At 41.0% G+C, this 26,198-nt stretch overlaps 1 protein-coding gene across 5 annotated transcripts in view; it reads right to left on the bottom strand.

Moving 5' to 3' along the window:
- scaper (S-phase cyclin A-associated protein in the ER) overlaps positions 1 to 26,198 on the bottom strand; it is a 129,627-nt gene that overhangs the window by 19,260 nt on the left and 84,169 nt on the right. For all 5 annotated transcript variants that reach the window (XM_088641542.1, XM_088641541.1, XM_088641543.1 and 2 more), the window contains 5 exons: positions 25,615 to 25,730; positions 14,020 to 14,143; positions 9,545 to 9,777; positions 6,044 to 6,199; positions 31 to 268 (listed from right to left, as the gene is read on the bottom strand). In XM_088641542.1, coding sequence (XP_088497668.1) covers positions 31 to 268; positions 6,044 to 6,199; positions 9,545 to 9,777; positions 14,020 to 14,143; positions 25,615 to 25,730 — 867 coding nt within the window. The remainder of the gene's footprint in view (positions 1 to 30; positions 269 to 6,043; positions 6,200 to 9,544; positions 9,778 to 14,019; positions 14,144 to 25,614; positions 25,731 to 26,198) is intronic.

The following is a 26,198-nucleotide window of genomic DNA, read 5'->3' as shown; positions in this document are numbered from 1 at the left end:
GGACTGAGCAGAGGCTTCTGGGAGTCTTACCTGGAATGCTGAGAGGTCCAGAAGAGCAAAGCTGTTCAGGAAGCGAATGCTCTGGATGGCCACCTGGATGACACTCTGGGGGTAACCCTCCACGGGACTGGCTGTGTTGGGGTCCTGCGTGGCCCCGTGTAGGAGGATGCAGTACAGCATGTGCAGCACCCCCACCAAATCTGTGGACTGAAGCAGCGCAGCCAGTCCAGTTGGATCCTGCCGTTTGTTGTCAAATATGCTGGGGGAGCTGACAAAAGCAATGGGTGAAATGAGAAAGCTCAGCCAACTGTCCAGTGTCAGGCATCATTCATGTGCTACTGATGCTGCTGTGCATTTACTTTATTTCAGAAGAGCTACTGTGCTTTTTAAGGCCAGAAAGACGTGCATGTGCTGAACTGTGTGTTCTGTGCAAGGACCCCTAACAGAGCCTCTTTGGTGTTGACATGACAGTGGCCCTGCTGCCTAAACACTGGCATTTGGACTTCAAACAAATTGCATCTTTGTAAAAACATGCATCTGTAAAACAGTGCATTTTAAATATTGACATTATTATATTATATTGTCATTATTTATCCACACACTTCTATTCACTTGGACATGCCCCATGTATCTTATCCATTCTCTGAAACTGCTGCATTCACTGAGCTTGTCTAGTCACCAGACTGTCACTGGAGGACAATCAGAAATCCCGCATTCAGCAAGTAGGTCACACAAAACTAACATTTAATTCACTCTATTGAATAAAGTCCAGTACTAGAAAACGCTACATGTTCTGACCAAAGTCTTAGCTTGAATGTTTCTTGGATTTGAGTTTTGTTTAACATGACAGTTTGGAGTTTTGACCTAACGACTGATGGGGAGTCATTTTTTGACAAATTAACACTTGAAAGATAGTTTCCAAATCTGAGTGGATATGCTGTGGTGGTGTTCAGATATTTCAGGTCATTTAGTCACATGTGCTGTAGCACCATGTCTGTTTCTGAAACCAGAAAGCCCTTCATTGTATTTATTTCAGTTTTCAGTGGTTTACCACAGGGACAGACTTACTGCCTGACCAACCAAGATTTCATGAACATAAGTTACTACACTGCTCTAACTGCAGCATCTATCGGCCACCATTTCTGATGAACGGATGAAAGAGGTATCTATGGTACTGGACGGCTACTGTAAATAATCATTGTTCTTGAGAAACTGAGAATTGCTGTGATGTTGGGAAACCTTGAGCAATCCTCCAAGTTCAAGTGAGAAAGACATCACAAATTCAGCTGTGAAATTTCTCCCCTAAAACTTCCTCAGGGTTTCTACTGCAGCCTGCAAATTTACTGCAGGGTTTAAAACCCATGTTTTTTGCTAACCCCTGTCCCGCCAAACCTTACAGAAGCAGACCAGAGTCAACTTTGTCTAATTCTAATGTTAATGCATTGGCAAACAAACAGGCTTCTGGCAAGCTGCCGCAATGTTGAGCGCACCAAGCTGGACGTATCACTGTGGGATTTAAAGCAGTGCACAAATTCCTGGGTGTCAGAAACCAGAACAGATCTGAGGGGTGGGAGGCTTCAAATGCTTCTGAACGCCAAGCTTTTCAGGTGACAGGTGCTGGAGCTGTTCCCCTTGGCGTCTCTCAAGAAACAGCTGGCCGACTCCTGCAGGTTGGCTACTAATTACCAAACAGACAGGCTAGATGGGCTGAATGATCTCCTCCCGTTTGTAGCTCTTCCTACGTCTTGAAAACCAAAAAGCAACAAACTAGAGAGGGCATGAAAGCGTCTTCCAAATCGGTGACAAAAACATAATTATACTAATAAGATTCAGATTACTCCTACTCACCATCTGGGCAACGCCTGCGTGAAACATATCTGCCAAAACACACTAAAGCTTCCCAGCCGTAATGCAGAAAGACTAATACCTATCAGGGTGTGAAATAGCTGGTCTTCCTGATTATTCCCAGCTTGGCTCAGAGGTCCTTATGTCTTGGCAAAGGACTATTAGAGCTTCACTGAACTACTAAATACCTCAGACATACTGACTGTAGCATGAAAAGGCCTACTTGTTTTTGCCCGAACGTCAGAGCAATTTGAGAAGAGGAGTCCCTCAATGTCCATAATAACAAGTGATTTAACTAACTTCTTAATTAGATTCTGTCTACAAATTAGTGGAAATATTAAATGTAAGGTACGGCAACACATTAAAAAAAAATTACAAACACAGAATGGACCTGAATTTGCAAATAAACACAAGGCCGGATGGGAAAATGTGTTTAATGCTAAATAATCCTGCAAATATTTTAGATCAAAAGCTATCCCACACTCAAAAACAGATGCTTAGCTGTTGTAAGAAATGCTACTATTAGCAGTAATCAGAACATTTTGCCTGTTGCTGTTATAGGCTAAACACAGCAAAGCATCATGTACAGTATGCCAACATTCTCAAGTCCTGAAGCAGAAGGCCTTAATCATGTGCTCAGTCTCCCTACGGCCATGTGTTGCTAAATCACTTGCTGAGGTCTCTGGAAGTGTACAGTACATTAATCCATATAAACTTGGCTGGCTGTCTAGAGAGAATATGACAAAAAGCAAAAAAAGAAAAGGAAAGGAAAGCCAGAAGGCTTTTTTCCAACCTTGGAGACACTCTCCCACCCCACCCCCCAGTCGCAGTGTTTCATGCACACAGCTCTGTCGGCACTGTCAGCTGGCACTCAAGAGCTTCCATTTGGAGCCAAGAGGTCAGAAGTCAGCACTTGATGCCACCATCAGAGACAGAGCTGGAGACGAATGTATCGCCGAGTTTCCACATGGCCTTTGTGTTTGTTTAACATGGCCTGTTCTAGAAAAACTAGATGGAAGTAACAGGCTTTCTCCAAAGGTCCCTGTATGTCACGCACATAGACGTCAAGGATATGTGGAGAAAGGCTACAAATCACCCTCATTCACATCCTTAACTATATTTATACTCATTAGGTGCAGAAAACGTGAACCTAAGTTACAGATTTTGGAATTATTTTTATATAACCAGTTAGTTTTATTATTTAACTAGGCGGTCTGTAATGTACAGGAGGAGTGAAGACTCATAGACATGCTCCTCTGACACACCAACCTGTCTGGGACACAAAGCTGCAAAGCACCTTACTGGTTAGATAGTGCTGACTGGAGGCTCTGTCTGATGAACCTAACCCCCTATCCCAGTGGCCAATTGTATGGTGACACTTAGGACAATCCCAATAATTTTGCCCAGTGGAAAGTGTTGATTCAAGGTTTACTAAATAATGCTTGCATGATTTCTACTGACGTGTGTCTAAGAAATGCTATGAAGAGTTCAGAACAACCTGATGCATTCCAAAAGATCTATAGAGATTGCTTAACTGATTAAAATTTACATCTGCATTTGCAAATAAAGTAGATCCTATTTACCCTAGCAGTCGTATTAGTCTTAAAGGGAAAAAATGGTACACCTTCATCAACAAAATTGACTATTAAAGGGAAATTATGTTAGCTGATACCTTACATGGAAAAGGTCCATAGAATACTGCTTTTGACATGCAACTCCTCACCTTTTCATTATAAATGAGAACCTATAAACTAAGAAAGTGAATTTGAAAGTAAATTCCTGCAGCACAATTAAAAATCTTGAATTAAGTTGAGTTCCAAGAAGCTGCCAATCAGACCTGCAAACTAAACTCTAATAGCTTCTTACTCTGTACTTATGTTGACAGGTGGAGAATGACTGGCTCTAGAGTTTCCTCTTACGTTACTGAAAATATTGTAGTCAATCTGCAGTTATATTTACATTTCTAGGTCTTCCTGCATGTTCCACATTTACAGGAAGAAAAAAGAAAAAAATGCTACTTGCAGGAAGTGCTTTTTATTCTAATGTGATACTACATTCTTCATTTGTTCATGCCAAATCTCTCTAAAGCACCTAATGTTTCTGAAGGTCTTAAAAAAGCTGTCTTTTCAGGAAACAATGGTTATTGTTATTAACAATGGTTATTAAAAATTTAGTTAATTTAGTTTAGTTTGCTAGTTCTAAGTAAGAGGTGAGCAAGATGCTTACCAAGATAATTTTGTATCACTTCATTAATCTAAACACAAGTGCGCCTACAATTTATCAGTAACAGGAAAAAGATCTGTGTCACCCTGAAATAAGAGGGCCTCCTTTCTTTCTAATAGGGAGAGAGCACTTGTGTCTATACAAGTTTGAATTGCCCTAAATAAGCCACAACAAGCTGTGAAACGTCCAAGAGGTGGTAAGAACTTCAAAAGAAAAGGACAATTAGCTCTTTAAGACTCCCTAATTTATCTCCTCTGGCATGGTACAACAGTAACTGCATCACAGCATTGATCCCGGAAGTCGTTTTACTTTATGAAGGGGCAGTTTTTTCAACATTCAACGTTCTGCTGAGGTCAGTATGTATTAAACAGAGCATGATACCTTGTCCCAGTGAATAGTGTTCAAATGATCAGGCTGCACACTGGGTTTAATCAGGATTGTGTGCGGCAGACCCAGGCAATCAATGGATTGTCAAAACAAACACTGGAAAGAAATCTACACAAGAAATGACAAGTAGAAAAGCAAAATGATCCAGTGTCTTTCCCACAAAAAGAGGAGTAAGAGCATATGGAATACTGAAAATCATGAAAAAGCTTTGCCCTGCTACACAAAAACCCTTATGTTAAATCTCTGTCTGCTTTTCAACTTCAATGTTTCTTAAGGTTGTTGCACAATGCAGCTTAATGCATGTGCCACTAGCCTCATTGAGGGAAACAGCTCCCATATTTAATACCTACAAAACTACTTAAGCTGCTATAAGCAGCCACGGGCTAAACTTTATTTTAAATGTGTTTCCTAAATTACATACACCATAAGTAAAAACATTGCCTAATATATAAATAACTAATAAAGAGGTCCTGTTACAGACGAACTCTTAAAGAACGTACCACAATTCCACCTGCAGCTTATGACCAGGCCTAAATTACTCTGCATACAGGTCTGTAGTTTTACTGTGTAGCTCTTTAGAACTCATTTTGTTGGCATTGTTTTTGCTTCCATCACAAAGAATATATGGAATGATACTCTAAAAGATAACCGAGAGACATAAATGATAGATTTATTCAAACTAGGTGCATATCCAGATTATGCAGGATACAACAACAGTCATTTTAAATCCTGCTTTAGTTCTAGGGCATGAATCATTCATTAACTCCAGCCCATGCAAGTAAGAACATGATCTCGATCTCTTTCTCACAGAGATTCGGTGACAGCCATGTTCCAGCGAGTGTCGAAGAGCTGCACATTGATACAGCCCTCAGCAGGTGTAGCTATAAGGCACTGTTGTCATTTAACAGAGGTAAAATATCATTCGATCGCAAATGACAAAGGCAAGGTTCAATCACATGAATCTGATTCTCATTTCTTAAAAAGCAGTGACGAGTTTGTAAGTGTATATTTTTATCACAATCACAGATTTTGGGCTTCAGCCTTAGATTAAATGTTTTAAACATACTTCAATTAGTTATCACTTTGATGTGTGCTTTCTACATACATGCTGAAATTTGCTATTTTTAAATCGTATGGTTTTGGTTTGGTCTGGTTTGGTGTCCTGAAAGCACTGGACTGGGCAGTGTCAAAGAGTCAAAATGGGATTCAACTCACAGTGGCTCTGTATTCAGCAGACCAAAAGCAATCCAGTTTTATGAGGGCTATAAATGCACACATATATCCAAATATAATTATATAACTGATTAACAATAAGGGACTTGGGCTAAAAGCTGAATATCTTTGATTTTCTGTGATTCTGTGATTTTCACACTGTGAAACAAAAAATGCACTTGCATAATCATGTCTTCCTACTGGTGACAATACAACACCGAACGTCCTTCTTGCGCTATAAGCCCTGATCGGATTGGACAGGTGCGTTTCAGCCTTGTTCCACACCAGTAAGGAAGCAGTTCGGTTGTCACAGCTGGACATGGCAACGGGCCTGGGATCTGGGGAAAGGAATGCCCGTTTCTCCGGGTCGGCTCACCGGCTGGTCACAGCGAAGCACAGCTTGCACATCCCATGGAGCAGCGCGGTACCGTACTGGAGAAAGGCGGCCATCTTCAGGTTCTCATCCACTGGGCCTTGCACAGACAGGAAGCAGCCATACAGCTTGTCAATCAAGCCCATGTTCACCACATAGCTGGGGGGTAAGAACAAGAGAACGAAAAGAGGATCGCCACTTTCACATGGAATAAAAATACTCCTTGGAAACATTAGACACACTTCAAAATAAATAACTAAATAAAACCATAGCAGAGCATGAATTTGGTGTTTCTCTGTACATAAATTCAAGGGGAGCTGTCACAACAAGTTATAAAATGCGTGTCTCCTTACTTGGGAAAGCCAGCTTCCCAACATTTCATGATGCATAACATATTTCAGGGGTGTGTTTACTTTATATTAGTTCGAGGTATCTGATGGCCTGGAAACTACAGGATTTTATTATTTATGGTTACACGTGGTGTATACAGAGGTGGACTGTGCACATAAAATGAGAGCACGGGCCAAGCCAAAACACAGAGAGGCTGGTGAACAGAGTTGTTGCAGTCCTGAAGTTTAAGTTTCTTCAGTGGTGAGAATCTGATTAAATGCCCCTTAACCCTATGATGAACAACTCATCCCGTCAGGTAAACTATTAGAGAAATACAGGACTTTGTGCTTGGCCAGTTTTATTTTCTTCAATGATAACTTTCTGCAGACATGTCCAGACATTTTTGGAAAAAAAAAACCCAAAGTGCAATCCTCTGTGCCTAAAAACGCTCCAGTTTACAAGTTAGAACATTAGCACTAACATTCTGCTCAGCCCCTGACACTCACAAAGGGCTACACTGTAATTTGTACCCAAAACACCAGAAATGACATCTGATCCCTCACCTCTAAGGTAAAGCCTCCTGCTGTGTCTTATTACTATAATATTGCTAATCTGTCTGCGTGTGACAGGTTTGAGGAGCAGTCACTCTCCGCCTACTCAGTAACAAATCCCTCGGGATTGTGCCGTTTCCCCGTCGCCAGGCCTCCAACCTCCCAGCGCCGCGGCCCCCGGCCCTCGGGCCTCTGTCTCCAGCTCAGGTATGTCTGCCCCAAGGTGTGTCCGACTCCTGGCTTATCCTCACCTAGTGTTGAATGTCCATGACGGTACAAAGCTATCAATCACAAGACCTCCCACCACGTCAACGCCTATTCACTTCAGACGAAAACACCCTTCTGCAATTTTAACGTGACTTCCCTGGCTCTGCCTCTCTTTCTTTCTTTTTGTTGCCTGCTGTCACCTGAAAGAGGTGCTCTCAAATGCTGGTAACTAGAATCCCCCCATACCTCACCTCAATAGGTCACTTGAACTAAAGACTATGACTTTATCTTCGTGTATTCCTTCATTAGAGCTCAAAAGAAGCTAAGAAATCCTCTTTTTTTCCTTGGGTTTCAGCCTGGGTTTCAACACCTGAAGTGTCTTGGCTAGTTTTTATGGCTATTCGCATATCATACCAGTTTTTATACATGAAAAATAGTGGTGTTAAATAAATTCTCTATGCTTCTATTATAATTTATTTTATTGCTGCATTTTCTCCCTTAACCGTCCTTCTTGTCAGTTTAATAAAACTTGTTGAAATATATCTGAATTCAGATTTTGTGCTTTCCAATAGTATTTGGACTCAAACCGAAACTTTTTTTTTAAAATCCGAATTCTAAAGATAAGCATCCATCCATTTTCTAAGCACGTGAAGTAATACAGAGTCACAGGGGAGCCGCAGCCCAACCCAGCAAGAAACAGGGACAAGACAGGATACACCCTGGATGGGACGCCAGTCAGAATGATCACTTCTCATAAAAAATGAATGATGAGAAGAGCTCAAACATTTTATTACTAATACCGTCTTGGGTCAAACTGATCGTGTTCATCCTCTTTATTTATTGGGATAATTGGCTGACAGGTGTTTCTTGTTGGTTGGCTGTTTGACAATGAGAAGCACTCATAAAAGAGCAATATCAGTCCTGTCTCCCTTCAGTTTCAGTGTTTGGGGTCCATGGCTGAAGGTCCAAATGAGAACTCAAGAACTTTTTGTTACAAAAAAGCAGACAAGACTGAAGTGGCTGTGTGACCCCACAAGATATCTCTAAAAAATCTAATTCTGATAACAACTTTCAGTCCTGTCATTTTATTTTGTGTGTTTGCAATGTTCAACTGAATACTGATGTGGGTGGAAGTCCAGCAAAGCAAAAGATATCTTAATTCCTTGTAGAGTTACCCTAAAAGACGATATATTTTCTTTTAGCCTTTATTTGAATTGAAAAAAAAGTGTCTTTCTTAAAAATGCAGTGTCATGTCTAATAAAGAGAAGACAACCAAAAGAAAACAATATGACATGGGATGAAATGACTTTTAAGGTTATCCAGTAAAGAAATCTGCCTAAAAAACATTTTCCTTTACACAAAGGTATTTCAGAATGGTTTTGCAAAATACTTTGTTTTACCTCAAGCATTTGATAGAAAACAGTGTTGCTGGGGTTTGACTGGCCTACATAATAATGCTCAGCAACAACTATTTCCAGTAGCCAGATTAAAATTTGTTTGGTTTTAAGGTTTCAGATGAATAATCTCAAGAGCTCCTTCTAAGGAAAAACAAACATTTAGCTCCTCACAATTATATGTAAGCATTTTGAAATACAATCACACAGTGTTGCTGAAATGTAAGTACTAAGAAGCAAACCTGCCAAACCTTTAACTTAACAAGCACATTCGAACAGACTCAGTCGCATGCTTTAGAATATAATGCACATGTAGTACAATATTAGTCAACTTCATGGCCAGAAATGAAAAGTCAAAATAAATAACTTCCAGACAGATACTGAGCTCTTATACTATTTTACTTTGTGATACAGCACTGACATATTGTATTTGAGCTGGAAATCTGTAATATTATACTAAAATATTACAACTATGTATGCCATTCTTTAGACCTGGGCTAGATACTATTGCAAAATGCCTGGTGAGGGGAGCTACGCCAGTAGGTCTTTGCATATCATTTTACATACTTATCCATCTATGCAGCCAGCACTTGATGAAAAGTGTCAGATGGGCACTACAGACACTCCGGCAGGACACAGTAATGAGGTGGAGTGCCCAGCTATTTTCCTAATGGGGAGCAGGGATCCAGCCCTGGGACAAACAATCCGAAATAGCTCATCAGACCCGTCTCTGGGAGGTGGGAGGAAACCAAAGCTCTCCGGGAAACCGAACATGAACACAAGAAGAAAATGCAGATTCCACATGGAGAGTGGCGATCAGGGCGGGAACTGCTCCAAGACCCCGAAGTTTTGAGCCTGACACGGCCTTCGTTAAATATACGCAGGTATAATTTATAAGCAAATATCAATCACCTCCAGATTTTGTCATCTTATTCTTACAGCGCTCTGACTGCTCCAAGCCTTCTTGAAGGCTGGTGGTGGCATCACTAGCAGTTCTGCTAGCAGCACGGAGCTTGGTGTACCTGATCAGATCCTGTACTCTACTGTTGAAGGCCTCAGCGCAGGTGGGCTTGATTCTGGTGTCCTGTGGCGATACCCGGGGTGTGTTGGAAGGAGTGCCACCCTCAGGAGGGGAAGAGAGCAGAAAATCCAGGACTGCGGCATTGGTCTGGAGCAGTCCCGTCGTCAGCCCCTCAAAGACCTGCTTATTCACACTCCGCCCACAGATAGACTGGTCTTCATCGGGGACGTAGTGCTGGAGGTGGAAAATCAGGAAGAAAAAGATTTTCGACAAAACCAGTCAAACACACAGGACTTCTTGGACAGCGCAGCACACAAAAAGAAATCCCGGTGTTGGGGTTTTTTATATAGCCATCACTCAAACTTGTTCCTTGTTCTCAGAAACCGACGAGCGATTTCAGCTTTTCAAAGCATTTCCATTCTCACCCTTGTAGGGATGCTTGGATGCACAGTTGCACTGCCAAACTGCCTGCTGTGTTTGTATATTTATTTCGGATCTTTAAATGGGATTAACTGCTGTGATGCAACACCACAGCTCGAGGAGGTGTCCTGCTCTGTCAGTGGGAAATGCACACCAAGCAATTCAGTTGAGGGATTTGCCTGTCTACCACACAGACTGAAGTGGGCACTATTACAAGAAATTTGTTCATCTAATTGTAACTGCTAACAATAACCACATACCTATTCATCATGCTTATTCAGTATCTAATTTTCCCTTTTAAATACTGTTAGTCTAGGAAATATGTGAAGTGTAATTTCATACCATGATATGCAAAAAAAGGCAAACAGCCAAAATTGCACAAATTAAAAAAAATCAAGAGATGGAGAAAAAAGTATCACTCACATAAAGCTGTTAACATTTATTTAACTGTCTAGGAGAGGTTCCTAATCATACACATGTCTGTCTCCATCCTGAAAGGTCCTGACTGTTCCTATTACAGCCTGCCTTGATACATTTAAGACCATTCAAGCACATTTTCACCTAGCAATCCTGATTTCAGAAACCACAATTACACTGCAAACACATAGTGGATCATTTTTCTGATGCCCAGGAAACACAATGAGAGCATGAAGGTCTTAGAAATATCGAGATGACATTATGATTAAAACTAGTGACAACTACCTGTCAGCAGCTTATAATATTCAGGTCCTACATCTTATTTAAAATGTAAAAGGGGTTCATCATGATGGCTCACTGAATCTTGAAATTTGGGTCATTGGACCCTAAAATTGCTCATTAATGCATGTTTGCTTGCTAGCCCTGACAATTTTGACCGGGAAGGAATGACAATAGAAAAAATAACATCTAGAAACCTGAAAACAATCAACTATCACAATTAGCAATGACAAGGACTTGCTCTAAAATAATCATCCTCAAAGCTCGACACCATTCTAGTCAATTCTCTTCCTTGTCAAAAAAACAAAAATTGAATAGCATTGATGGAACAAGTCAGCAAAACCAATGAAGCCTTCAAATATTACCTTGGCCTGACCTAGTTTTGGTGTCCATTAGTGAACAATAAGGAACAGGATCATTTAAACCACAGCATGCATTTTAAAATAAGCCCAATTAAGGTATAGCACACAAATAAAACTCCTTTTGTTCACTTGCTTAGCCCATCAGTCTTAGTTGGAATCTTGTCTCGCTGTAACACAAACAACAACACGCACGCTTTTTTATTATTCATTAGCTTTGGGCTATAAGTTGGTGGTTAAAACTCACTGTGACAGATTATTTCTGGTTGCATGCCAGAAGCTGGCAAGTGAGAAGTCTCTGAAGTATTTCCAGATTGTAAGGGAAACCTTCAGACTGTGTAACTCTGTTCAGATAACCTGGCTAGCTGGGCAGATTCTATACTCTGCTTCCAAAGGCACAAACATGAGACAACTCGCAGACGAGAGGTGGTTTGTGCTTACAGCAGGGGTCCCCAGTCCTGGTCCAGGAGGGCTGGTGTATCTACAAGGCTTTCAGTCCAGCTGGGCAGGTAATGACCTGAATCAACTTGTTTTGTGACCAGTTGAACAGCTCTTCCTAGTTCTACAGGTGTTGGTGCATAAAAGAGACCCGAAAATCTACATACAGTACACATGTTCTAAAGACATATGGTAAATGAACTGTAAGAAACTGTCATATTGCAATCCTGCATACACTTGCCCTTCTCCACTCCACTGCCCAGTGGAGATGGAAACGTCAGCTGTGCTACTATAAGAGCACACTGCACTGCGGCCATTGACTGTCACATTATGAGCAGCCTTGGTACCCATATAGACCTGACACACTGTTATGACATAGAAGCACACTGCCTACCACTCCTGTAGAAAATACAGGACCATTAGAGATCATTCACAGCTATGCCCCAATATTTATTAAATCAAATTGAAATAATTAAATCATTTAATTTAAACTTGTCAGTCAATAATTAGCTAAAATTGTTAAATGTTTATCAACAGATTCCTTATACATGCAGTCAGAAAGGCTGCCTGTTTCTAGGGATGGACTAGAAACACGTTTAGTCTACAGCAGTCCCTGGACCCATGGTTGAAACTCACTGTTCTCAGAGCAAAAAGACTTACTGACTTGCAGAGAACAAGCCAGATTCATTTTAAGTCAGTGGGTCAATAAAACATTTAACCATCTGAATCTTAAGGAAGATAAACAAGTAAGTACTACAGTAAGAATATGTTGGCAAATGTGGAGGCATTGACAGCAAATCTAATTACAGGGCAGGAGTGCAGGCAGAAGTTCATGCCACACACACAAACAGACATGCACAGAGCTCTTAGGGAGCAGGGTTTCTATCAACGCCACTCAAGAGAGGTATCCGCCACAGGCTGCTTGAATTGAGCCCTGCAGTCACACACCTGACCTCTGTCTTTCCAACTCGCAACTGAGTAATCTCAAAAATCAGCAGTGAACAAACTACAACTAACGATTTACTAAAAAAAAATAGGAAAGAAACAAAAACTGTCCCTCCAGTACGGTATGGAAATTGTTGGCACGCCAACTACAGGGCTTAGACAGTCTTATCAGCGTACACGCTTTCAGACCGAAAACGACTGATAATATTAAGATTGTATAGTTTTTCGTATGTACAGTATACACCATTTACTCATGAAAATAACGAGCATATGCACTTACAGAGAGTTTGAAATGCCTGTTGCAAAAAAAGAAAGGTTTGCTTTCTGAAAACATCATTAATGGACACAGCTACACAGAAACCTCTTTACTGCTCTCGTTCCGTGGGGTAAAAATGCTAAGGTTTTTTTCGTCTTGCCATCCTCAGAGTTTGCTTCACAGATGAATCCCAAGAAAAACAACGCCGACCTTGCCTTGTTCAAACTGATAGCAGATACCAGATCAATGTCTTCTCTACGGTACAGTAAATGAAAGTACCTGTATACGGAGCCCCCCCTAAAAAAAATCTCATGTGCAGGTTGAGATTAGGAACACAAAAATGCACCAAAGATTTTTTTCAAGAATGGGCTGTGCATTCTGGCTGGCTGTGTGGATAGGTATCATGGTAGGTAGAACGTACTGTGTTTCAGGTCTGCATGTTTATTCATGTGAAGCCACAATGACAGACTCTGGTATTTGGTATGTCCTGATGCGTACGGCCTGCAAAAAGTGATGAAGGATATCCTCTTATGTGCAACTAGCCATACAGCCTATGTTCTGCCTCCTTCCCACTGCTGAAAGCAATCTGGTGCCAAACAGGTCTGGTGCTATGCGTCTTTCGCTGCCTTTAATTAAAACCGAGTCCATAATGATTATATCCACAGGACAGCCAATTGCACCATATCTCCCAGGTTCCACTTGCCAGAAAAAAAAAACACTAACAAAATCATTAGGAAGGTTTTTTTTCCTTTGAGGGTAAGTAGATTCTTTGCATCGCTTATATTTGACCTAGTTTTTGTAAAAATATGATCAAACAAAGGTGTATTTAAAATCCCCTTTCCTCCCTCACAACCACAGTAGACCTTTCTTTTATCGGAGTGCTCATCTGCATCTGAAAATGTCTAGCCAATTCCAGTGGTGCTCTGCTTAAATTATTCAGGGCACGTACATAACTTTTCAATTAACAAATTGCCTGGCTCATGGAATTATACACCCCCCCCCCCCAGTTTCAGCAAAAGGATTGTAGACTAAATATCTTATGATAGACAGGTCACCAGAAATTAAAAGGGATTCTCTGTGTGGAGAATTTAATTTCTCTTGACGTGGTTTGAAATAATAGAAAGGACCAAGTCGGCACAGAATGGAAAGAAATGAAAGGACTTGCTGAACTAGGACAAACCACAGCGAGCACTACGGTGCAAGTTAGAAAGAACAAAAAAAGACATAGTGACAGCTGAGAGTGAGCTAGACAAACAATAGCAGCCATTCATGGAAATACAAGTGCCTATTCTTATGCCTATCCTTACATATCCACCCAGATTGCAATATAATTTTATTGTGTGACTTTCAGCGGGTACGTACCGTTAACTGATGTATGAGGAGATCCATTAGGAAGGTGATCTTGTTACCAAACAGGATGTAAGAGCAATTGCTGTAGCAGGTATTGCATGCTAGGTAGTAGGTATTTATGGCTGTGCACAGGGTTCTGTGGATGAGAGAACGGAAAATGCACAAATTAAAGTTATGTCAGGAAATTCCTCAAAGTGCAACAGCAGTCTCGAACCAGGCGTGCCTTTTGACTTTGCCTTTGAGTCGGCTGACAAGAGGATATTAAGGGTCTGTGGAATGGCCTATCAGAACATAACAGAATGAGTATACAATTGGGGTCCTGTCAACCACTATCATCCCAGGTTTTCCTTTTTTACCTCTATATTACAACAGTTTATTAAATAGTCTCTGGTGCTCTGCTGCAGAGGAGTAGTCCTTCTTGTGGAATCACCATGAAGGAAAGCCTTAATATGGGCCTTTCCACATACAAGGGCCAGATTGAAAAATGTTTAAAAATCAACATTTTACCTCAAAATCAAACTCATCCTCTGCAGACTAAAACTAAAAGATTTGTGTTTTTGCTGCAGGAATGCACACTGTTTTATTGCGTCACAGGTCTTTCAATAATGCAAGCACAAACCTTTAACTGCAGTTTATTTACCTTCCATGTAATAATTGCAGAGCTTTAGAGGAAAGATTTTCATTAAAAATTAGCCAGTGAACAAGCTTCAATCATTTTTATGTCTGTTTTAAACAATCTACAGAGGAGATTAATGTAAGAGATAATAAGGCTAATTCTAGACTGACGCACTTGCCCTCCAACAACTTTCATCATCTAATAATTTCTGACAACTGTATATTTTAACCAAAAACAGAGTGGCACGTCATTTCTTCTCCTTCTAAGAATGGAATCCGATTTTCCCATTTGAAGGCAGACCATGTTTATTTCAAGCCGTAAACATTTTGATATCTACCATAACCAACACATCTGCTACCCATTTTCAGCAAAACCTCAATGGCGTATTCAATAAAAAAATCCACACTGTGATGTAGGTCAACTGCCTCTGTGGACAATAATAATAATATAAATAATAATAATTTATTTGCAGCCAATTAGAACAAAAATACCAAATTTACTGAGACATATTTGAGATTAGGACTATTAATGCAGCCACATGAACTTAGACAAAAAGCTCATTAAGCATCTACATCACAGTAGGTGACATAAAAGTCTAAACTGAGAAAACATAGCATCCTAAAACATAAATTCCAATCCTGTAAATTGAACATTAGTTAAAGCAAAATGCAAACAATATAATATACCCTACATCATTTTAATAAAAGGGAATAACTTGCAAAAATGTCTGGCTATTTGTTTTACACTTGGTTCGACAGAGACGTAGAACATACATAAAAATGCTTGGCAAGTGATTTCTGAAAGTGCTCCTCATTCCAAAACCACACTATAATATGGCCATGTTGAGCAGTCACCTGAGGCTTGATGGCAAGCGATGTGCAGGAATGGGATTACCTCTCACTCTCAAAACCAGTTCCCTTCAATTTTCATCTTAGGAATGGCTTACACTACAAGCTATAGTTACAGTGGATCCACAAACAAACACGAGAAAATAATTATTGCGATTTTGCTTGTCTCTTAAAAAATATCAAAGCACAAAAAGGAAAGGGCATGGTTGACTGGAGTGATAATACTGCCTCCATTCAGCTGGAGTACATAAGTAACGTGAGAACTCTTCCAAACTGTGCTTTCTGGGCAGCAGACCAGCGGTGAGACCGAGTGATTGATTTGCCTGGAAAAAGAGGCACGTTTGTATACCTTTTGCCAAGCCGGCTTCTCAGCAACAGAATCCGCTCCCATTCTGAGACTCGCTGGCTAAATTTAAAAACCCTATTAAAAGAGTTTAGTCCAGGCCTCTCCATTGTGACTGGTTTTCATATTGATGTTCTCTTGTATCTCCTGCAGCACTGTAGCAGAGGATGTCAAAGTCAATAGGCTTGCCCATTACACGCATGTCTGAAAGCTTCCCTAGGAAATGCAGTGCAAATGTAAGCTTTCAGCGCAGTTGCGGTTTTGCTTGGAACTCATTATCCTTAAGCTACGAAAACAAGAAGTTCTGATAATGGCTTTCAATTTGCCGAACTTGTTTTACAGGTACCTGGTCAAAGGTGCTAAAGTTTCCAGTGCTCTAGAGTGACATTTAATAATGAAACAGAGCCAGATGCACTGGTTGCAGTTGATCCAGTTTCCGAATCATTGGACAGATCCAAAACAGGGAAAAAGGCTTATCAACTGAAAGAATAAACAGTGAAAAACACCGGAGATTGTTTAGTGAATTAACACAAGAGGAAGACTCCTCCAATAAAACTGAGACAGTGTGCTGATCACAGGAGAGCTGTCACAGAACATGTGCTTTACGCTTGCTCCACTACAGAACAAGGAAATCCCCACTCCTGAGGAGCACAGTGAGAAGTGGTGTGGAATGATTTCAATGCCCTGGAGTATGTACGTTTGAGAGAATCATTCCAATTGAGGATGGAAAGCTGCAGAAATGATTATTTGAAATCTACTTTCAAATCAAAGTTTTTTCATTATTACGTTTCTGAAAAGAATATGATGACAACTATTAAAATGCAAGTGTTGTAAGGATTTAATCAAAGAGGATTGCTGTTTTTAGCGAAATTTGTTCTGCATAAACTGACACGTAAACAGTGAGCTTGGATTAAAACAGTCACTTCACGCCACATTGGAGAACTAAGGGGGCTTTATAAAAGCAATCGGTCTTATCAGTTGCAGGTTGTAACAGATGTGCAGCTCAGCTCACCAAATGCTGTGAGAGGCACTAAGAAAACAAAAACAGTCACCTGTGTGTTTACCAAATGATCAACACAGTGGAAGAACTGCTGTGAAAAACTGAAAGTAACAAAACCAGAGGATTTTATATCTTGCAGATAGCCAGTGGCCAGCAGACAATGTGCTAGCAGTATGTTAAGAAATAAAATTAGCAAAACCAAAAAAGGCCATTCACTCCATGTTGTGCGAAAGATAACATACAGAAACACTTTTGCCGGACCACTTCAGTCCTCGAAGGCCACAGAAACCTGATCTTAATTACTTAATTGAACTAATTTTTAGATAAAAGACAAATCACCTTGTATTGAATGTCTTAATTATTCTTAATAATTGAAAATCGAAGGTTCAGCTCCTGGGGTCCTTAGTTGTCTGTCCCTGTTGGAAGCAGATCCCTACTGTATGTGTACTGTCAGCGTATGGCAAGGACATTTTACAAGCTGACTGTACAAGTGGCAAAGACCCAACAGCACTAAGGCGTATTTAACCAGAGTGAGTAGCTTCAGAAAGAAGCAGCACAGCTTTCTTCTGACAGGGAGAAGTGAAGGTGGGATCATGAGAAAAAAGTGGGCGATACAGACAGTATGACGCAGGTGTTAGTGAGAGACTGCTGCCCAAGCAGACATGTCACGTATGAAACAAAATAAACAGAACTGTCACAAAATTGTTCCGTGATACAAAAAAATTCCCGCACGTGACTTGGGGAGTTCACACGAAGGAAAATTAAAAAGATTATTTTTCCTTTTCGGAACCTTAAATCGGGTGTTGGAACCCAGGAAAAAAAAGGCCTTTGTGGTTTGTGTTGAGGAGTGTGCTAGTCGTTCTCTAGGGCTGAGTTCTACAAGACCTCATTAGAAATTCAGAGCATACAGGATAAGGCAGGCCCCAGGTGGCTTGCACTGTTAAATGGCAGATTAAAGAGCGTACAACTAATTTCTTTACCCTAATCTTATTAAGGGAAAAACAGCTGTCAACTGTCACCATTTGAATACAAACCTTCTGTGACAAGAACACAAAAGGCTCTACATATTATTGTGTAAGATACAAGTTACCACTTCTCACACTTGTCACTCTATGCCAATTTTCATCTTTTACTTTGTTTTAGTCATCTTTTCCCTACTGCAATAATTCACCTATCTGCTTTACAGGTCAAAAGAAAGATGTGCATGTGTCAAATCAGGAAAAGAATCTTTCCTGCACTGTCTGTGTGGTATTTTTTAACCAATATGCTTCTTAGACATTTTAAAATCACTCTTTAAGTCTACAATTGGGTGATTCCCACCCAGAATATAGTACACAAAAGTGAATCTTTATGTAAAATGCCCCTTCTACAGTTTACCACAATCCTTTCGGCCATTCAGAACCAGATCGCTTTCAAGGCTGAACTCTGCCATACCCACAACAAAAAATCTTTGGACCATTGAAATGCAAAATCTGGAAACTGACCAAATGACACAGGTGATCAAGATACCTTGGCTTTGCGGCTTGCAGCGCCACAGACAAGCACAGCACAAGGTGCAGCTGCCATTTGTCCCACACAGAGAAGTAGAGACTACACTTCTCTGTTTGAAATAAGCACCTTTCGTTCCTTTTGCTTGTATGACAGCCTTTCCCCATCTACACTTCAACTGTGGAATCTCTTTGTAAAAGGCTGCAGAATCCTGCCCTGGCCAGTGGAGCGATAGACAAGTTGGCACCCTCCAAATCTCCACTTTTGAGATCCTCAAAATCTCAAACCTCTTTTCCCGGAAAAGAGTTTGTGAGAGCGACTTAAACACTCAACACGCATTTGTGGAATCATTATCAAACACTAAAACTATATATCCTTATTTACTGGAAAGGGTAGATCACCTTTTAAGGTTACATTCATAAAACGGAACACAGGAGATTCCAGAAGATTTATACGGGAGCTATTTAGAAAAAAAAAATACTTGGCCCGCCAAAATAATATACAGCACTTTCTCCCTTTTCCTAGTTGCATCTTCAGAAAAGGAGTGATACAGAGCTATAAATACATCTCCCTTCTTCTAACTGCGCTAATCACTGCACCTTATTAATGTGAAACATTATACTCTTCAATCTGATTTGGGAAAAAAAAATCACAGCCTTGCCTTCATCGCTGACAGCCAATGTCAGAGACTTTTGAGAAGCAATTTGGTTGAAGTGACATGCTTTTAGTTCTCATGTTACATGGAAAATATGCACATTTGACCAATGTGTGCCAGTCTATCTGAACGAACCGCATTCCTCTTCCTCAGACAAGAAAGTTCCGAGTACCCTTCTAACCAATGTCTCCCTCTCCAGACTTTTCCAAATTCACATCCGACGCCACTCCGTTCCCCGAACTCGACTCCAGCGTTTAGTACCCCTACTTCCAGCAGCTGCCAGACTGCGCGGAGCAAAACAACGGGCATATTGTTAATCTTTTTATAATAAAGCCTTATCTTGTAGACATGGGATTAAATTTCCGAGCTGCACCACGCTGCCAGGCCTGGAGGAAAGAGAGATGTGGATAATAAGCTGTGTAATCTCCTCACCTACTCGAAACAGCTTAACCTCGTCACCGGCAGCAGACTGACTCTTTCCTTGGAAGGGGACACAAATGGTTAAAACATGTTGTAGGTGAAACATGTTCGCAAAGCACAGAGGCACTGGTCTGCCAGAAGAGCTGCCCAGCTCCACATGGCTCCATGCTGGGCCTCCTAAGTGGAGGTGAACTGGGAGGCCACTGTCTTGACCCTGGGATGATGGTCATCCTATGACTGGCCCCTGGATCACTCCACAGCCCAGATAGAAGTGAGCAGATGGTTTGGGGGAAAAAAATCGAAACGGCAATCTGAAAACTGAGATAAGGGCTGTGCTTTCCAGGATACTGAGCCATAAACTGCTTACAGGCCCTCTTCAAAGGACTTGAGAAGAATGTTTCCCAAATCTGATTTGGTGAATGAATGCAAAGCACGATCTTCTCAAAATGCTTCACGATGGCAGAAGAGGGGTCACACACAGCACGCAGCAGACGAGCAAAGAGCGCCATCATCTTCACCATGTCAAGATGCCAACAAAAAAAAACTTTCAGAATAGGACATATTTTATCATATCTATTTTGCTAAAATCAGGGCTAGAATAAGAGGTTATGGTATACTACTGGAAATGACTGTTTTTTCTCCTTTTTTGTCTGAACCACTGAAATGAGTGACTCTAGGTTGTGTTTTTGCCAAACCTGACAGATAATTTATAACAGTGGTTTGTTTTATCCTTCATGACATTTTGATGAATCTTGCCATTAAACGTTGCCCTCCTCTAAGCTGGTTAGATACTTCACCTGAGAAAGGGAGTGTTAGAAAAAATGCCTGCCTGAGGCTTCAGGGTCTTATGGCTCGCATTTGTCTTTGCATACTTTTTCCCCACTCCCTTGTGTCCAGCCAGCCCAGGGGCTCCGTATACACCATGGGGACTTTTGGACAAATTCCAGAAAGGGATAAATCCATTTTTTGAACAGGATAAAACATTTTTGTCAAGAAAAAAAGGCACCAGTCAGAGTGTGAGCCAGTCTCAGAGAAGCCCTTCTCCTGTATTTTCAGACAATCCCTGTCTTTCAGTATGATTCCAGAGTTCTTTCGTTTGATTCTGCCCTCAGTGACTGAGACATCCTTAATCCTTCTAAGAAATCCACACAATAGTTGTACTTCAGCGGCAGGCCTGTGGTGGGAGGGGTTTACAGAGAAGTTACGAGCCTGTAAATGTAATTGCATCTTGAAATTAAAGCTATTAGACCCAATTTGGTTTCGCATAATATGTCTTTAGAACATAAGGAAGATTACAAGCAAGAGGAGGTCATCAAGCTTGTTTGGTAAGTAGCAGTTAATTGATCTAAGGATCTTGTACAGCTGTTTCTCGCAAGAGACCATGGCACTGGCTTCAAGAACATGACTGAAAAGCTTGTTCCATACACCCACAACTCTTCTGGTAAAGAAGTGCCTCCTGTTCTCAGTTTTAATTCTGAAGAATTTCACTGGGATAACAGTCAAGACCACAGCAAAATACTGGTCACTTGTGAAGTATTTTGTCATCAAATCATGATAAAAGGGTATATACTTTGACAAGAAGCTCTAACGAAGCATGTTTACATTTGTTCATATTTATCGTTATATATTTTTCTCTCGGCTGCTTTGCTGACAGGACCCTGTGGTTTCAGGTGCGGTTGACTGGGAAAAGACTGCAGTCTCCTCTTCAGCAGCACCTGCTGGGAGTCTGAGGAAGCACTGTTCTTGACAAAGGCAGCTTCCCTCACGGGACCAGCTCACCAGCCCAGTTAGTGAAAAATGATGAAAACAAACCGCACAGGAGACACTACAACCTGTGGCTAAAGGTTCCCGAGTAGTTCTACCAACCTTATTTCTCTGGCTCGTAGGAATTATTTTTCCTCTTTTCAGTAGCTCTGACTCAAGGATTTCTGATGCATTTTCTATCGTTAAGGCACACAGCACATAGGACCGATCCAGGGTAAATCTCTCTTCTGAAGTGCTGCATTTGCGGTAAATGTATGTCGACAGAAGAATAATGGGCCTGCTTCAAAAAATATGCCTTCATTAACCAAATTGGGCAAACGCTAATCCTACTTCTTTCACAGGTATCAAAAATTCTTTTCATGATTTTAAGAATGATAATCTGTTATTAAACCTTTACTCTAAGCAACCTGCAGGGACAAGACAATTCATTGTGCGGAAACCTCTGCTTCAGGAGAGCCAAGAGCACATCTCATCAAGGACAGGGCACGAAGAGAAGGAAAGGTTAGTGCTCTGGACTTGTACCTGGAAAGTTGTGGGTTCAATTCCTGGATGGTGCCCTGCTCCTGGAGTCTTCCCCCAGGCAATTCACTCAGACTTGATTCAGTAAAATGTCAAGATGTATAGTTTTGGACTAAAGTATCTGAGAACGCATGGCAGAGTCATGGCTTGAACTGGGAACTTCATGATTAGAGAGAGGCTTTATGTTAAATGCAACAGTCCTGACTGTCTTCCACCCATTTTTGTTCACAACACAGTGTACTCTACTTCCAGGCACGCATCGGTTATATTGACTGCAGTGACCAAGCAGTGTTAACGGCTGTGGGCACGCTGCAATCAAAAGAAAAAAAAAAGCAACAACCACCAATTGTCCTTTGTGACTGACCTGGAAGACCCCTTGAAAACAATGCATTTAGTAACATCTGAGTTTCAAGAAGGGATATCGGCTTCTAGAGCGTGTGGAAAATACTCTGGTTTGATGTAATTTCTACATTCTGCAGTACTTGGTATTTGAAAGCTATGCCCAGTAAACACAGTCATCCCACTGTCTTTCAGCACAGCTGATTTACCCCCCCCAGCACTCTGCAGGGCTTGAGCACAACTGCAGCCACAGGAGCACAGCGACACTTTGCATCCACACACACTCGCATCAGCGCAGCTACACAAAACACGCCTGACGCTCTCAACTGTCATTTGTACCGCACCTTCGCTAGCTGCTCGCTCTAGGCTAATCTTGCTTGCTGGTGTATCGGTATCTTACATGTATGGGGTTAGCTCTAAGGAAGGACCCGAGGAAGGACACAAAAAGGAGACATAACGGTCTCTGATAAAAGTACTTAATTGCAGGATGTTCCCAGTCCATTCTTTATTTATTGGGGACTGTTCAGGTCAGTCTTGGGAAGACACGGCTGTTCATGCCTATTCCAGGGCATTCCTAAGACAGTTATTTATGTAGCCGAGAGCTGTTCCTTCTTACTGGCCACATCTGACCTTCATTTCCTCCAACCTTGTGCCTCCCAGCTCTCGAGGGGGAACGCCACAGCGCCACAGCAAGATATTAACATTGTTTCGCAGTATAATTAGCTCATTAATGTAATGGTAACAAGATGGAAATCAACTCTCAGGAGGGAAATATTCCAGAGCAACTCAGCAGTTGTCTTTATGGTAAATCACTCAACTTATTTAAAATGAGACAATCAATATTGCAGCATCAGAGTACACAGATAAACTTGTGCACGCCGAGGTTACCGTCTCAAAGCCCATTAAGCTCCAAAGCCATCTAGATGAAAAATAATGATTACCATGTAACAATATGATGTCCTTGTCTATATTGCACATGGGGACGAACCTGGCTGGCTTCCTGCAACTCCGGAGAATCCTTCGACAGTTTCTGTAACACTCTTTTCAACAGCAGGGGCAGCACAATGTATTCTGCAGTGCAGCCTGTCTATGTTATTGTTCAAAACCTCGAAATCACACTTTTTTATTCGGGAAACTCAAGTGCTAAATAAAATAAAAGAAGACTTGTTTTTTCTGTAAGAATGATACAACAGGAATGCATCATGAAACTTTAGACATTTCCTAATAGTGAAACAAGCAGAAGCTTTTTTAATGTCTTTTCCCTACAAAATACTAACATGATTTAAAAGAAAACTGGTAAATTTGTTTTGCTAAGTGAACAAATGACAGAAAGCTTAAAAATCTGCGCTGATGGTGGTAAAGTGATGACAGGCGTCTCATGACATTTCCTTAAAGAAACACCAAATTGAGTTGCCACCCAAGATGTTCTGTTTGGTTGTTTCGTTGTGTTTAAAGCACAGTCATTTGGCCTAAGTGTGCATCTCCCCGGTCTTGGATTGATGCACCCTGACAAGGTTATCACAGGACCAGCACAAGGCACAGACCCTTTCAGGAGGTTACAGCTCTGAGTCCTGCTGTGAGATTTGCCTGAGTTTAGGACAGTTCTAAAAAAACCTGACTGTGTGCAACTTTAAGTCTACCCTAGCAGCTTAGGATCCTCCAAGCCAGCTGATAAGAATAGCTCCGAGAAGCTGGCCCCCTTACAAACACCACGGATCGTGACTCCCTGTTCATTTTCTTGGCCACTTTTGAGTCCGAGCTGTCAAATTAGCCAGCTGTCGCCACAACCTCCCAGGTGGCATAACTGACCGGGGTTCACTGCGTTTAGCGGAGCCCTGGGCTGCCACACAGGAGCACCCACTGGGATGGCGCTCGGTGCCTGTGATCTTGCCACACTGCCCTCGGGAGCTGCACCTCTCCATATGAAAGTATGCAGCTCGGAATGAGTAGCAAACGTGGGACACGGCTCTGAAAAAAATGCGTGCATTCTACACTAGTGAGAGGGTCAGAACACGAAAGCTGTTGAAAAACTGATGATCCAAAACTGTGTACTATGTAACAATGTATATAATAATATATACATATGCACAAATTGCTTACTGTGCTTATATTCAAGTGACCCAATTCTCTTCTTCTTTATTTAATGTTTGCATTTAGTCCTGTCAATCTTTATGCATGTTTATTATAATTCTTAAGAGGACACTTGTAGTAATCCCAGCCGGCGCACACTCTGTTTTTCCAACAAGTTAAGGCAGGGTAATCACGCTGTAATGAAAGAAGGTAACTCCGAGGCCATTCCTTTATCATTACGAAGGGCCAATCCAAGTTTTGACTGAAAACTAAGGATAAAATGAAAGAAATGCCTCTTAAGAAGACAGCCCCCCCCCCCCCCCCCGAAAATGTCAAGAGGATCTCTCAATACAGAAAAAAGGTTCCCAATTAACACAACTAGTCCCAGCTTGCAGGAACAGTGCAATTGTCTGTGAAGCAGCCCCACCCTGGACGCAGAAGTTTTCACGTTCATTATAATACAATAGCTTTCTTCATTCTGCGAGACTCATGGTAAAAAAAATGCAATAAAACTCAAAGCAATAAGAAAGTAGTGCCTATTTTGACATTAACAGGGGGAAAAATAGAAGCAAATGCTAATGAGTGAATTGAATGGCCAGATTCCATTAGTGCCTGCTTCCTGTCGAGGAACCTGGCTTCTCAGAATCACTTACCTCTCAATTAACAGGCATGTTAAAAAGCAAGAGGCAGTGATTCATAAAAAATTGACACATTTCTATAAAATGTTTCTGTGACAACACAACAAGATGCTCCCTTTGATGGACTGAACACCGAAGGAAACCAAACAACTGCTCTAAAAATAGTCCAAATATGGAGACCGCAGCACTGAAATTTCACTCAGTTGTACACGGTAATAATTTGATGTTATTTATTTTTTGGAAGGTCAGGCAAATACCACTTTATATTAGATAGTAAAATGAAAGAGCTCAATGAATGGGTATCTTACTATAATCTCATATTATATTACTACTACATACTAGAATATTTTGGAAATAAAATATGTATTGCTCCAAGCTAGGCACAGAGTTCTCTGTATTTATGCAAGAGTGCATTTATTGTCTTACAATCGTGTAGTGTTCTTCTTTTTATTAGCTATACAAATACAATAAACCACAACATCAGGTTGAAGGATAACTAAAACTATGCTGCTAATATTACTTGAATATAACAGAATATATCTGTTATATATATATGCATACCTGAATATAACAGAGCAACATAATATACTGTACATAAGTTTATATAAGTCTGTAATTCGATTTTTAAAAACCAAAGTCCAATACATCTGCAAGTGTCTGGATGCAAAGCATTCCATGAGCCCTAAGAGATGTTTCAATACCAAATGGGATAGATGGGCCACATGCCCTTCTCTCCTTCCTCATCTCCATTCGCTTTTTTAATCTCCTTTTTCATGTTCCAGAAGCCACAGAGCGAAAGCAGGAAAGAAAAAGAAATCAGTTTACTGTAGCTGACGTGCTGTTTGTGTGTAAAGAATGCTGGCTTTATTCGAGCTCAGGCCCAGCGAGCCAAACTGGCAGTACTTACTTCAGAGGAATGCGAGGGACTGCAGTCAGGGAAGAGGCTGCCGCGACTACCTGCAGAATCTGTTCCAGGGCCGAGAGTCCTCCTCCGACCTGAAATGCTACTTGATCTGCATTGTTCTGCAAGCAAAGAACAAGAAACACAGTCAGGAACAGCAAGCTGGGCCAGAGTATCAAATTATTTTCACAGAGGAAATCATTTCTTTTTTCTCCCTTCCAAAAGGGGAGCTGAAGTGAAACCTGAAGCAAAGTAACCCCCCAAGAATTCCTGTTAAACCTCAAAATCCCCCCTCCCAACTAACAATCTGAAAGCAATACGACAAAATATCTACATATTGTAACTACATATATTCAGAATCGGAATTGTTAGCCAGATCTGCGGACAAAAATATAACACTGCCAAATTTAAGTATTTTAATATTTATTTTTAATGGAAACAGTAAATACAAAAAATTCAGCCAGAGTGAGCATTTGGGTATGTTTTAAAGAGCACGTTTAAAAGAACTCCGGAAGTTTTGAACATGTCAACTATAGCACAGGAGAAAAAACTGCATTGCTAGAGAGGATGTATAAAGTCAAAGAAATGAG

The sequence above is a fragment of the Lepisosteus platostomus genome, chromosome 7, assembly GCF_059453375.1.
Source record: "Lepisosteus platostomus isolate fLepPlt1 chromosome 7, fLepPlt1.hap1, whole genome shotgun sequence".
In the NCBI taxonomy this organism is placed as follows: Eukaryota; Metazoa; Chordata; class Actinopteri; order Semionotiformes; family Lepisosteidae; genus Lepisosteus; species Lepisosteus platostomus.
This window is presented reverse-complemented; position numbering and strand designations above follow the sequence as displayed.